We start from the raw sequence: 12,870 nt of genomic DNA, 5'->3' as shown, positions 1-12,870 counted from the left end.
CATACCCACATGACCAAAGCCAGCTAGCAAAATCCAGATATATACTGGGGGTGAATAATATCTTTGCACTCATTATTAATGGTGTGCTTCTTTGGCAAAAGCTAAAAGTTTACTACGAAAAGTGGAACTCATTTGTATCAGAGTTGAGACTGGTGAAATGTGAATTCATGTTGGGGAAACAAGAGAATACAAAACTCCCTGTTTAGAGTTACTGACTTTGTTTTACTGTTGAACAAGTTGGTGAAAAATTGGTGCATAGGAAATTGCTGGATATGTATGTGCTGGACATTGCTTGTGGGTATGGTGTGCATGTCCATGCTGCTCCCAGATATCAATGAGTGTGAGTCGAACCCGTGTAGGTTTGACTTTGCCTGCAACGACTTCATCAACGGATTCAACTGCAGTTGCCCGGATGGTCTCAATGGGACGTTCTGTGAGAATGGTAAGCAGTATTGGATATGCATTGACCATAATTTCGAACCTCTTCGCAGCTAACGAAATCAACAGGATCTCTTCCCACGACAGTTCATCTGACTATCGGATCTCAAGAAAGACCCATGAAGTGTTTCCGTATCTAATCCGCTTTGATTGTCTGGAATATTTGCACACACGACACCACACAGCATTGCATCCAAATGATCTCCATTTACAACTATTTTTCCTTTTTCGCTTCCCCTCTGTGATAGATGTACAGGACGAGTGTGAGCTGAACATCTGCTTCCCTGGTCGCACAGTGAACTGTACAGATGGTGCATCGGTGTTCAACCTGACCTGCCAGTGCATTCCTCTCATCAGTGGCCAGTTTTGTGAAATAGGTGAGATTTGGGGCTTGGGAACAATTTGACTATGCTCGAGGATCTTCTGATCTTCACAACGCATACCAGAGATTCACTGTGTCAGGAGATGTCAACTGCTCCATTGCTAGACTATACGCGGGTTTCCATGTAGGGAATTGTTTGTGTATTTAAGGACTGAACAGCTGTCTGGTATGCTATGTACTTATGTAGTCGCTTGATTTTTCCCTGCCCACACATCCCCTCAGACTGTAGAGAATTTTCAGAAGTTCACTGACTGAGACTGATGTACAGACTTTGTCAAAATTTCCAAGTCCCCCTCAACGCTACTACCAATTTCTACTTGGAGACTGCATTACTTGACCTTACCCATACAAACAGTGTTATGTTTATCAAAGATGCAAAAGATGCTTGGATTATTGTGTATTGTTGTGGGTTAGCACATGTCAATTGCTAATTATCAAGTGTCTATAAAATGAGTTTCTGGGCCTCTTCATGTTTTTATTGTCACCTGCTTATGTGCAGCTCCGTGCCCGGAACAGTGTGTTTGCAACACAGATGCTGAGGGTATGGTATCTGCTGTCTGCCAGAACCTGACTGCACCGCTTCCCTTCACTCCCGACAGGATCAACAACATGTAAGGTTAAAATGCTTAACGTGTATTTTGTTGGGAATCAAGTTTAAGGGAGAGGTGTGAGGGTGGGGTGTGTGGGGGGGGGGGGGGGGTGATAGAGAGATACTGAATAGGTTTTCAGAAACGAGGAAAATGTTTAAGTACACCAAGCATGAATGTCCCATAAAATAGAAATGGCACAACTGCTGTCTGCTTCCTCGTTGCTTAAAGAGCATTCAAGCAGTTAACCCTTTACCGGTCTACCATAAGCTTACCGATACTATAGTATCGGTACGTTTGGTCCTCATTTTTTGGGGGTCTTGTTGCTAGGAGACAGCTAAAATGGCGCTCTACGCGTAGCTGAGGTCCAAGGCTTTCTGACGATGTGCAAAACAACCATGCTTACCATACAAATTTTTGCCGTATCGATAGACTGAAGTTTGTTGAAATTGGAAAAGACGACCATCCGCCATGCGCGCATTTCATGAATGCGAGTGCATCTCTTGGGGCCGTGTTTGACGAGCGCTCTGAGAGCAGTAACATCACCAGTCCAGGCTGGATGTCCCGGGAGGTTTTGCAGTGTAGTGTGTTGAGAAAAAGAGTTCCGTTGAGTCCTGCTAGTTCAAAAATATATCGTCCACGAATGAAGAAACAAAATTCTCCAAACAGAGAGGAAGCCTTCTTGCTGCCGACACGGCGACAGCGACTGTCACAAGGACTCGTCAGGTGCGATCAGCTGATTCGCCTGACCGCGAGAATCACGGCATGCGTAAGCTCGCGCCTGAGTACTCATCTGAGCGAGAGTGAATCTGACGCGAGCAGCGCTGAGATGAACAAACCGAAACTGCGATATCGTGCAATGGGAATTGCTGCTGCTGGCGTATCGCCGATGGCGAGGTGTTGGTGTTCAATGGCGGTATTGTAGAGAGCCTACATTTCTTGTAAAGACGTAGCCCTTACCTGATTGTTTATCGTACGACTTCAGCTCCATCACGAACTTGGTATGCCTTTCGTGCTGTGATATTCATGTATTTCATTCGCAATTGTATTTTCTCTCAACTTGAAGGGCTACCATGGGCCCTATCCTTGCCTGGACCTAGTCATATTTGAATTTTCTGGCCGTATTCAGGCACACAGATTTTGAAAATATATGGTTTACCCATACCTACATCACATGGTTCTTGAGTTATTGCTGGTTGTGTGTACATGTATTTGCGTGACCACCCCTCACATACATTGAGTTGGACCGGCAAAGGGTTAATGTAATCACTCTGCACATAGAAATTACAAACCTCCATTGTATGACAAAATTGAGGGATAAGCAATATTCCCGGGTGCGTGTAGTAATTCATTCCGCCATGTGCTTTGTCATTGTTTCTTCTGTGTTCGATGTGTCCTATGTGTTCGATGTGTCCTATCCGCTTTTCACCAGATCTATTATCAACAGTCCACTCCTAACGCTATTCGGATTTTTCGACTCTCCCGGAGCTAACCTCACACACCTGTAAGGATGGTTGACATACACTTATGTGCACTGTCTGCTCCAGGGCCGGATCGGTGATCCGGTTGGGGATACGTGCACCCATTTGGAAAAGAATGCTGGGTGACTGGTGACCTGGTTGGGAGTACTCAAGTATACTTGAAAGTTTACTTTCATGGCTAATGCTAGTGTTGGGTACGAAAAGGACGATTACTCTCCAAACACAACGGACAACGGGAACAGTTAGATGGGACGACATTTATTATGGGAGACGAATAGATGGAGATGGAGACGAAGACGAACGAAACGACTACATTGTGGAAGAGCGAAACAAGAGAGAGAGATCAAGTGAGGGCGGCAAGATAAAGGGCCTGGGTAGCTATGGCAAATATGGGCGAGCAAGTAGCTACCCAGGCCAACGGAACAAAAGGTGACAAAAGGAGACAAAAGGTGAGTACGACATAGTATGGGGTGCATGCAGGCCAGCTTGGAAACATGTTGTAGAACGTAAGGGAGGAGGTGCCTAACACTAGTATGGCCCCTCAGTATCCTGAGAGATGTCTTGGCTCACTGTTTTCTTCACTTAGTTGACCCAGGTTTTCTTATCTTTTATCTTTCCTCCCTTTCTATCGTCATCAAATTGGGCGTGATTGTCTGTTTGATTTGCGATGTAAGATATAAACAAATCCAAGTACAAATTACATGTCTACTACCATTTTCGTACCTCAAGGGGAAATACATTGACAGTCTACATTCAGGCGAGTGCAGGCTAAAACGGACACAGTGCCCAGTAGATCTACACACTGCTCAGTCATGTACACCAGGGAGGGAGTCGTAGAATATTTATGACTTCCTGGTGTAGATCTACCTGCAGTAGCCGCACTTGAACGTACCCGGTTCTGACCCGGTTGCAAGAGTTGTGCCAGGTACACGCGTACCTGGTTGTTTTTAAATCCCAGAGTAGATATTGATGTGACGGGATACTAGGATGTTTTTGAATGATGGCACACACCAGGTGGAATTGAAGTTACAAGAGGCACATCTCTGAGTATGTGTGTCTAACTCGGAGATTCCCTCAATTTAGGCTAAGTCCTGTGGAGAATCCATAAAAACAGATACTAATACAAAATACAAAACTGAGTAATTGTGTATTTTCCTATTCTTCTGTTCACTTGTTTGTAAAGGGCTTATACAGACACTGGAATACAGACAGTATCTGATCCCAACGATCTTTCATTGAACAATCTGATTATAGGGTAAGTCAATATTGCTTCTCATTGATCTTAGTAACTGCCGTAAGGATGGTGCAGGGATGTATTCATTTCCAGCTGTATATTCAGGTGATGCAATGTACTCTGTATTGCATGGTGATGTTTGGGAAGCCATGTGGTCTTGGTAACATGTGTGCATGCAGTGGTATTGGTGGCAGGGGTGTATGTAATGGTCTTCCTGGTAGGTATGCCTGCAGTGGTCTTGGTTATAGGTATGCCTGCAGTGGTCTTGGTAATAGGTATGCCTGCAGTGGTCTTGGTTATAGGTATGCCTGCAGTGGTCTTGGTAATAGGTTTGCATGCAGTGGTCTTGGTAATAGGTTTGCATGCAGTGGTCTTGGTAATAGGTTTGCATGCAGTGGTCTTGGTAATAGGTTTGCATGCAGTGGTCTTGGTAATAGGTTTGCATGCAATGGTCTTGGTAACAGGTTTGCATGCAGTGGTTTTGGTAACAGGTGTGAGTGCTGCTGAAAAGGAGCCTTGTCCATTCTCACTCTGTGTCTTTCTGTCATGCAGCAACCTGGCAAGGAACAATCTCTCCAACTTCCTCACGCCACTTGTTCCCAATATCGAGTTTGTTGGTCCTTTTCCAACTGTGATGGTGTTGTAAGTACTGCTAGAAAGAGCTTGGTTTCCTTTCATCATAGTCTTGTGGTCATACTGGCTACCAAAGTGGGTATTTGGTGGGCAGTGGAGATATGATGATGCTTCAATGCCTGGCGTTGCAAATTTCCTGAGCGTTTACTCTGGGAATGTTCTCCGTTTGCTTCACAGGAACTTCGATGAGAACCGTCTGTCTGGATTCCTTCCTGAAGAATTGACTGTGTTCCCCAACCTGCATAGACTGTAAGTGGCGAAGATACACCCTTTTTCTTATGACTGTCCTCGGAATAGGTGTTACGTGACCAGTCTTAGCTATAACCAACAATGTTACAGCCGTGTGAATGGCACTTAGAGTAATAGGCAGGAGTAGTAAGAACAGAACAGAGCAATGGCAAAAGACACCAGTTGCCAGAAGCGTAAAAACAGACTGAGTAAGGAATGCCTGAAATGCCAGCAAAGAGCCAAAACCTAATCTACACATGACGTCACATGCGCATGCGTGGGGCACGCATAAAACAGACGTGTACGTGAACGCAGTACACTTGACAATAGGGGCTCAACCATACCACACAAATGGAATCTTCAATGTATCCTTTTCAATATTCACAGCATTGTTCTGATGTGTAATTGGTTGGTGGACCGTACGAGTTCTTGTTGGTATCCTTCCATGGACAATACCATGGAATGTAATGATATGACTTTGTATAGTCTTTGTTAACGTCAAACCACTAACACACAAACAGTCCTTGGCTACAACAAGCAAAGTGATATCCTCCAAATATTCACCCAAGAGGCTATCATCAGGGATCGACAATGTAGGGAGAAGATATTAAATGGCTAATACAAGACAGCAGCCACGGGGACAGAATGCACATAAAAATTGGAGAAAATCGGTTTCGCGGCATAGCCAAGGAGCGTTTGTGAGTTACAGGTTTGATGTTTATAAAGGTAGCAAGGCAACAGTGGAGCTTCAAACCTCTCAAAAATATTGTACATTCACATTTTAACATCCACATGTGCAGTATTGTGGTGCTCTTATGCTGATAGCTGTACATCTCATATACCATGGTCAGGGATTGCAATGGTAGAACTGATTTCGTTTTCCCATCATTGCTTTTGCTGTTTTCGGTAACCGTTGTTCCATGCAGGACGTTGGCTCGCCAGAGAGTCCCGGTCTCGTTATCTCCACCATTCTTGGTCAACTTGACATCTCTTCTACACGTGTAAGTGGAAGGGCTGATACTCGACTAGAACATATGGAAACGCTGATAACAACATCAACATACCCTTTAGGTGAAGAATACCTGGTGTCATCACTAGCAGGTTATGAATTTGGTGTTCAATGATAAGTATCCCTTAGTCTATCTTCTTATACCGGTAGCGTACGGGACAAAGCAGTCAATTGTTCGGGGGAAATATTCAATTTCATGTACAACTCTTGCTAAATTGTGTGTGCTTACCATTTTCATTTCGTTTGATCTCAACCTCAACCAGGGATTTGTCGGAATGTGGTATAGAACAAGTGCCCAGTGATTTCTTCGAGACATCCAACAATATCGAGGAGCTGTAAGAAGTAGTGTTCATCGTCATGTACCCATATTGCCTGCTTGGACACCTTGTTTGTATAGTGCTTGATGGTCTGACCCCTTCCTCCAGTTTTAAGCCGATTACTACAGATGTATTAGGCCGATTACTACAGATGTATAGGACCATGTGAGGATTTCAATAAAATTCAGATGTTCCATAGAGTTGAGAGAAGCAGAATGGAAATGATGCAACCCGTCTGAGGCAGTGTCGCAATCACACGTGCTTTAGTCTGATATTGGCTGTGTAACTTCCTAGAGTGCATGGAAATATTCTTCTCTCCATCGAAACCCTACTGCAGCATTCTTTGCATTTCATAGCACAGGAGTGATGTGTGCAAACATTGCTAACTCCACGGCATATCTAAAAGTAATACTCCAGGAGAGTGTAGCTTGCAAGTTATCCTCACAGCATGCGTACATGCATTCACTTGCACTCGATCTCCGGGCAGCTAGCTATCTCCATCTTGCATGTTGTGTCTCATCAGCACTGCTCAGAGTTACTGGTGGAACTGATCACCATTTTAAAAGTCTAGTGAACTGCAAAGCATTGGTATTGAGTATTGATGTCCTTACACTTTGTCCTGTGCCTTCAGGCTTCTCGGTGGTAATCGGATCACCTCACTTCCAGATGATGTGTTCAATCCACTTTCCAATTTAGAAACACTGTAAGAAACATGATTGTGTTCCCTGTCCTAGCATGTCCTGATACAGTTCTGGCCAGAGAAATCCGACTCCATGAATATAGTAGCGCCGCGTTCGAGTGCAGAGAACTGCGTTTGTGTACCAGGTGTATTTATAATAAGACTCTGGACTCACTATTCGTATTTCCCCCGCTCCTTCACGATAGCAATGAGGTCCCATCAAGTACAGAAGAGCGCTTGCTCCAGTGGTTCTCTAGTCCGTCTTCTCACTCTTGTCTACACTCTTGTCTAAGTCTAATACTTCTTTTGTATTCCATACCGTAAAACCTTGTGTTCTACGAGTGTGAGGGGACTGCGTCTAGCCAGTAGCTAACACTGGTGGCAGCGGTCAGTTTGACCTTGGATTGATTCTCAGGATATTCTTGTTATGAGAATTCATCCAAGGCACTACAGAAGAGTGCATCCAATGTATTTCTTATACCTGCGTTGTGCTCATTCTCAGGGTACTAAGTGGCAATCTACTCAGAGATCTTCCAAGTGGACTTTTCCTCAATCAAGGACAACTTAAATCCCTGTATGTACTATCACAGATCAACATGTTCAATTGTGCATGGGTATTGCTGGAGTTTTGCACCTTTTGGGGAATTGTGTGTTGCTCCCTACGTGGGAGCTTGTGCTATTCCTGCCGACTTAAATTCTCCCTTGACTGACCCACGACTGCCATCCAGAGCACACGAGAAGTTCATCAAACCTTCCACTCGGCAAACCTGCAAGAAAGCACCACTCCATGCTCAATACACAGTGTTTCGGGGAATTCACCCCTCATCAGTTGAGCTTGAGTAGGCTGAGGAAGATTTTTCCTAAAGAGCACCACTTACATAGTGCTGATATCGCCGAAGTCGCACCAACCTCTTCTTTTCACCTTTTACAGACTATAAATATAATATAGTAACCTCTGATGAGGTCTAATTGATCGGAACAGCTGTCAGAAGGAATTAAAAATATAATGTAGAATTATACTTATGTCAGTGAGTGCATGGGAACAGTGCACCATGCCATCAAGGTCTTCTGGCGTTCTCGGTTTTGCAGGTCGTTGGATCGGAACCACATTACCAGCCTTCCTGCTGAAATTTTCACCGGCCTCACGTCCATGGCCTCTTAGTAAGCCATTCTGTTATATTGATCCCATTGCATTTTAGTCATGGTCTGTGTGTGAGATCGGGCATATGCTCACCTCTATTCTCTGACTATGAATGTGCAAATAAAACAATGAACTTTTCACGCATTCGTTCACACCAGTGGTCTCTTTTGATCGCATCAGCAGCTTTTTGTATTGTATTGTATTAATTTTTATTATTTTACTTGGGCATTCCCAACAGACCCTAAAACGGTCTTCTTACAGGGTGCCCAGCTAATTGAAAAGAGAAAGAAATTGTTTAGTCTCTGCTGAGAATATGCTGGATACCCTGAGAGCAGAGTGTTTCATACATAGAAAAATGAGAAAAGGCTACTTGGAATTTGAGTGCCATCGCCGTATGGCTATCATCAGGCTACTGAGTTCTTGGATGACAATTACACAGACACAACTCCCCGAGCTGCAATACATTCCAAGTGAATTTTCTTCTTCTGCATGCGTGCGCGCGCACGTGTGTGTGTGTTTGCGTGTGTGTGTGTGTGTGTGTGTGTGTGGTGTCAGTGGCTGCCGGCTTAGGAATCATACGTTCAGTCTCCCCCACACTGTATGTATACGCAGACTCCAAGCATTACTCAAAACCAACATTGGTTAGCGTCTGTTTACCCAGCTTGCTTTTCTATCTGCTCCTAACCATATCGGTGTTCTAGTGCTCTGAATGACAACAATATCTCGTCTCTTCCATTTGGACTGTTTCCTGTTCGTGACGACCTCACTATGATGTAAGTAGATGCCTGGCAAATGGTTGTGGACACCAGAATGGGGTATTCCATCGCTGATACCTGCTTTGGGTTTGTTCAAGTATTTGGTTAGAGTTCGGTTTGTTCACTCTTCACTACTGCTGGTTCTTTGTTGTTCCTTTGTATGGGTGAAACGAGTGCCGAAATCGAGGACTCGAGTACTCGTTGAAAAAACGAGCGAGTATTCGAGCGAGTACGAGTATTTTACTGACAACATAAGCAATGCACTGCACACATTCTCGCCACACTAACGTAGTACACCCGATACATGAAGTCTTGCCAAGCACTTCTCACAACTTGTTACTATCAAAAAGCACTGGACTTTCACAAGATTCAGATCTGGAGGTGCTAGTATAGGCCGCAGTAGGCGCACTTGCCTGGGCTGTAAGTACTGGTCAGAGTAATGCTAGTACTAGTACTTGATGTACGTGCATACAATAGTGCATAGTACGCTTAGAGTTTTTTTCGCGAAACGAGTACTCGCTCTTTTCAAATTTTCGAGCGAGTGCTCGAGTATTCGATATACTCGTTTCACCCCTATTCGTAAAATGGCAATAAATAAGATAAATTGTGCACTCATAACAACAGCAAAAATGAAGAAAGTCAAGTTCCATAACGTTTTCTTGTGACTGTCATCAGTGGAACGCCGTCACATAAAAATGTAATAACTAAAACACACACTTATATACATGTAGCTAATATGGTTTCAGGTAGAAATACAGCTGAAACACTGATGACAGTCACAAGAAAACGTTATGGAACTTGACTTTCTTCATTTTTGCTGTTGTTATGAGTGCACAATTTATCTTATTTATTGCCATTTTACGACTATTGTCTCCTCGTCGATCACCCCTATTCCTTTGTCTTTTTACCATTGGATCTTTTCTTTGTTTGACTTTCGCTTTTCTCCTCCTGCGCCCCTACCATAATTTTGAGAACTAGTACTGAGAAGCTAACAGAACGGTACATTGTTGTGTGGAGGGGCCAGGGGGGAGAAGGCAGTCACACAGTTAACCACTGTTTCACATAGTTCTACACCGGCAGCTGATGTTGAAATTCTGTGTGTGTTCCCCCAGAAACCTTGAAAACAACAATCTGAGCGTGCTCAGACTAAACTCGTTCGTCGGAATTGGTGCATATGCGTAAGTGCTCTACAACAAATCACATGTATTAGATTCAACTTTTTCTTTTTCATGCATAGGATCAGCAACAATTAACGAGCTGGTTGGGTTGACTATGTGCAGATGAAGTCCGAAGATGGATGTTTGCTCAAGTGCAATGTATGTATTTAACTTCAATCGCATTTCAATGCACCAGCTTAAAAAATGCTGTCCCGGTTATGTTTCTCTCTTCTTGTAGAAATGATAACGCGATACTGCTAATTCAGATGACAGGGAACCCAATGGACAACTGCGGCTGTGAACGAACGGAACTGGATGAGTTCTCTAACCATGCCACCATTGCTGGTGTAACTCCTTGCCCTATAGTCAACTTTCAACAGGATATCCAATGCAGTAAGGGCTACATGTGTTTTATGAGGGTATACTGAACCAAAACAGGAAAACAAGTACAGAAGAATAAAATGATTTTAGTGTGAACTGCACTGTGCATGTAGTGACCATCCAGGTGACATCAGAGTTTCCACCTCCCTGCCACCTCTAATCAATTATCAGTGCAGTATTGGGTTTGTTTGTTTGTTATTATTATTATTGTCTGAAGAAAATGTTGAACGGCCTCTGCTGGGATGATGACTACACCATAGCTCGGTGGTTAGAGCATCGCTGGCTACAAGCGAGGGTCCCTGGTTCGAGTCCTGGTGGTGACAGTCAATTTTTTCTTCAGACTTTTCCTGTTTGTGTCTTTCCCTCAAACCAGTTAGTATTATTTTCATTATTATTATTTACTTCATCTATGAGTTTGTTATGCTCTCCTTCTCTGTCCCCGAGTACATTACGAGTTCACTATGCTAGCGCAAATATGGTTTCTATTGTCTACTTGTACATGTACATGACACACTGCCTGTGGTGTGATGTGTTTGTTTGCAGATCGCTCCGTGCAGATCGATCCCAGCTCTGTTCTTATTTCCAACACCTCTCGGGGTGCCTTCCTGTCCTGCTTTGGGCCACACGTACAAGTGTCACAGCAATCTGACATTGACTATGATGTGAATTGGCTGTCGACTGCACGTCCAAGCGGGTTTTTCAGTGGCAACTTTCTCTTTGTCTCATCATTTGGCAGGGCAGGTAATGATTTCTGCTTTCTGAATGTACGAGTGTGGAGTCCGGAACCAGAAAAATGATGTGGAATGGGATGGTTATTGGCGGTACCTCCTTAGCCCGTAATTTAGTATTTGAAGGTTGTTCACTTTGTGCATTGTAAGTAGGGACACATATTCCGGTGACATGCCATTTGTGAAGCCCGTAGAAGTCATGCAATTTCAAAAGAGAGCTACAGCAGTTGCTGTTGTTGCATTCTTGAGAGAGCACGAAAGCATGTATTTCACATGTGCGCCTACTTCTGTGGACAGTGCACTTTGAGCTACACACACTGCCGGGCCATGACCAATCTTGGAAAACGATGCCGATTAGGATGGGATAACTGTACAGTGGTTATACACTCTATGCAAGTTGTCAAGGGAGAAATCAATATTTCCGTAGTTCTTTTCAACTAGGATGGCGAGGCTATTGGCTTGCACTATCTGGCTGTATAATATCTGGTTACTTTGGTGGTCAGTTACTCATAACTCGTAACAAAATTGTTTTTGCTCCTATACCTGAGTTTCATGGTCCTTTCCCATTGCCAGAGGTTATGATGATGAGATACATGCTGCCTGGGAGTCTAGTTTGTTGATGTGCTGAAAAAACAAAAACAATTCTGCATGCAAGAGTCTGAAACAAACTAAGAAGGTATTTTCCTTATGGTGTTAATAGTAAAGAAAAAAAGGACCAATGAACTACAAGCTACACTATAATGTCCACTAACACAACCAGTTACTAAACAATCAGCTCATGCAATACCATTGCACAACACTGACCGACGGCACTGACGTTCTACAACTAACTGGCTAACAGCTCTAGCACATCTTGGATGCGCACTCTAACAGCCTTCCAACTTGGAAGGTTCTAAGTTATAGAAAGAACATGTTCCTTGGTCCTTTTTCTTTACTATATTAATGTATCCTTGGCTCTCCATCCGAGTCCAGCCTAATGGTATTGTTTGTATCTCTCTTGTGTAATTTCAGAAACATATACCTGTGAGGTGACCGTCTTGAATGTATCAGGAGCGGCACAGACGCCTCCAACACCGAATGTTGTGATCACGGTCGAAACAAGTCAGGCAGACGTGAACTGTACGTATTGTTTCGGGTGTGCAGAATAAGATGGTCTTCGTTCGGTATGTCTAAATAGTTCAGTTGAATATGTTAACAAAACTGGCTAAGCTGAGTAAGCATATAACTAGGCATTTCTCAACTTTTAACTCCCACAAACTAACAACTTTCCATAAAGTCCGAGGACATTTTAGAGTCTCTCCTGAGGCGTGGGTTTTAGAGTCCCACTGCTGCCACCACTGATTTAATTGGCCTTTTCTTACTGATCACAGCCCCGTGTCATCCTTGAGCTCAGACGATTGAGGACAGTACTACACACAGTGTAACTGGACATGGCAAACTCAAGACGAAGATTGATTTGCCACACAATACCCACATGCACATGTGCCTGCAGCACTACAACAATAACAATGGCCAGCATGAAAAGTACAAACATCTCTTGGATCAAGGCCCAAAAGACAACAAAAACAGCGGCGATCTCTCAGAGAAAACCCAGCAACGTATTTGCACAGGAGAAGATCCCTCCAGACTTCTCGCTATTCGTTCACACACACACACACACACACATACACACATACTTACACACACATTGCTATAATAGCTTGAAACTTGAAAAACAACT

The 12,870-nt window shown here is 43.7% G+C and overlaps 1 protein-coding gene across 1 annotated transcript in view; it reads left to right on the top strand.

Moving 5' to 3' along the window:
- LOC135823645 (uncharacterized) overlaps nucleotides 1-12,870 on the top strand; it is a 119,078-nt gene that overhangs the window by 60,870 nt on the left and 45,338 nt on the right. The window contains exons 77-93 of the mRNA XM_065336493.1: nucleotides 329-442; nucleotides 687-815; nucleotides 1,320-1,431; nucleotides 2,840-2,911; nucleotides 4,072-4,143; nucleotides 4,675-4,764; nucleotides 4,933-5,004; nucleotides 5,910-5,984; nucleotides 6,256-6,327; nucleotides 6,941-7,012; nucleotides 7,491-7,562; nucleotides 8,078-8,149; nucleotides 8,831-8,902; nucleotides 9,997-10,062; nucleotides 10,280-10,434; nucleotides 10,966-11,163; nucleotides 12,162-12,269. Coding sequence (XP_065192565.1) covers nucleotides 329-442; nucleotides 687-815; nucleotides 1,320-1,431; nucleotides 2,840-2,911; nucleotides 4,072-4,143; nucleotides 4,675-4,764; nucleotides 4,933-5,004; nucleotides 5,910-5,984; nucleotides 6,256-6,327; nucleotides 6,941-7,012; nucleotides 7,491-7,562; nucleotides 8,078-8,149; nucleotides 8,831-8,902; nucleotides 9,997-10,062; nucleotides 10,280-10,434; nucleotides 10,966-11,163; nucleotides 12,162-12,269 — 1,623 coding nt within the window. The remainder of the gene's footprint in view (nucleotides 1-328; nucleotides 443-686; nucleotides 816-1,319; nucleotides 1,432-2,839; nucleotides 2,912-4,071; nucleotides 4,144-4,674; nucleotides 4,765-4,932; nucleotides 5,005-5,909; nucleotides 5,985-6,255; nucleotides 6,328-6,940; nucleotides 7,013-7,490; nucleotides 7,563-8,077; nucleotides 8,150-8,830; nucleotides 8,903-9,996; nucleotides 10,063-10,279; nucleotides 10,435-10,965; nucleotides 11,164-12,161; nucleotides 12,270-12,870) is intronic.

The sequence above is a fragment of the Sycon ciliatum genome, chromosome 8 (assembly GCF_964019385.1).
Source record: "Sycon ciliatum chromosome 8, ocSycCili1.1, whole genome shotgun sequence".
Lineage (NCBI taxonomy): Eukaryota > Metazoa > Porifera > Calcarea > Leucosolenida > Sycettidae > Sycon > Sycon ciliatum.
The sequence above is the reverse complement of the archived record's forward strand: the minus strand, read 5'-3'. Positions and strand labels throughout refer to the sequence as shown.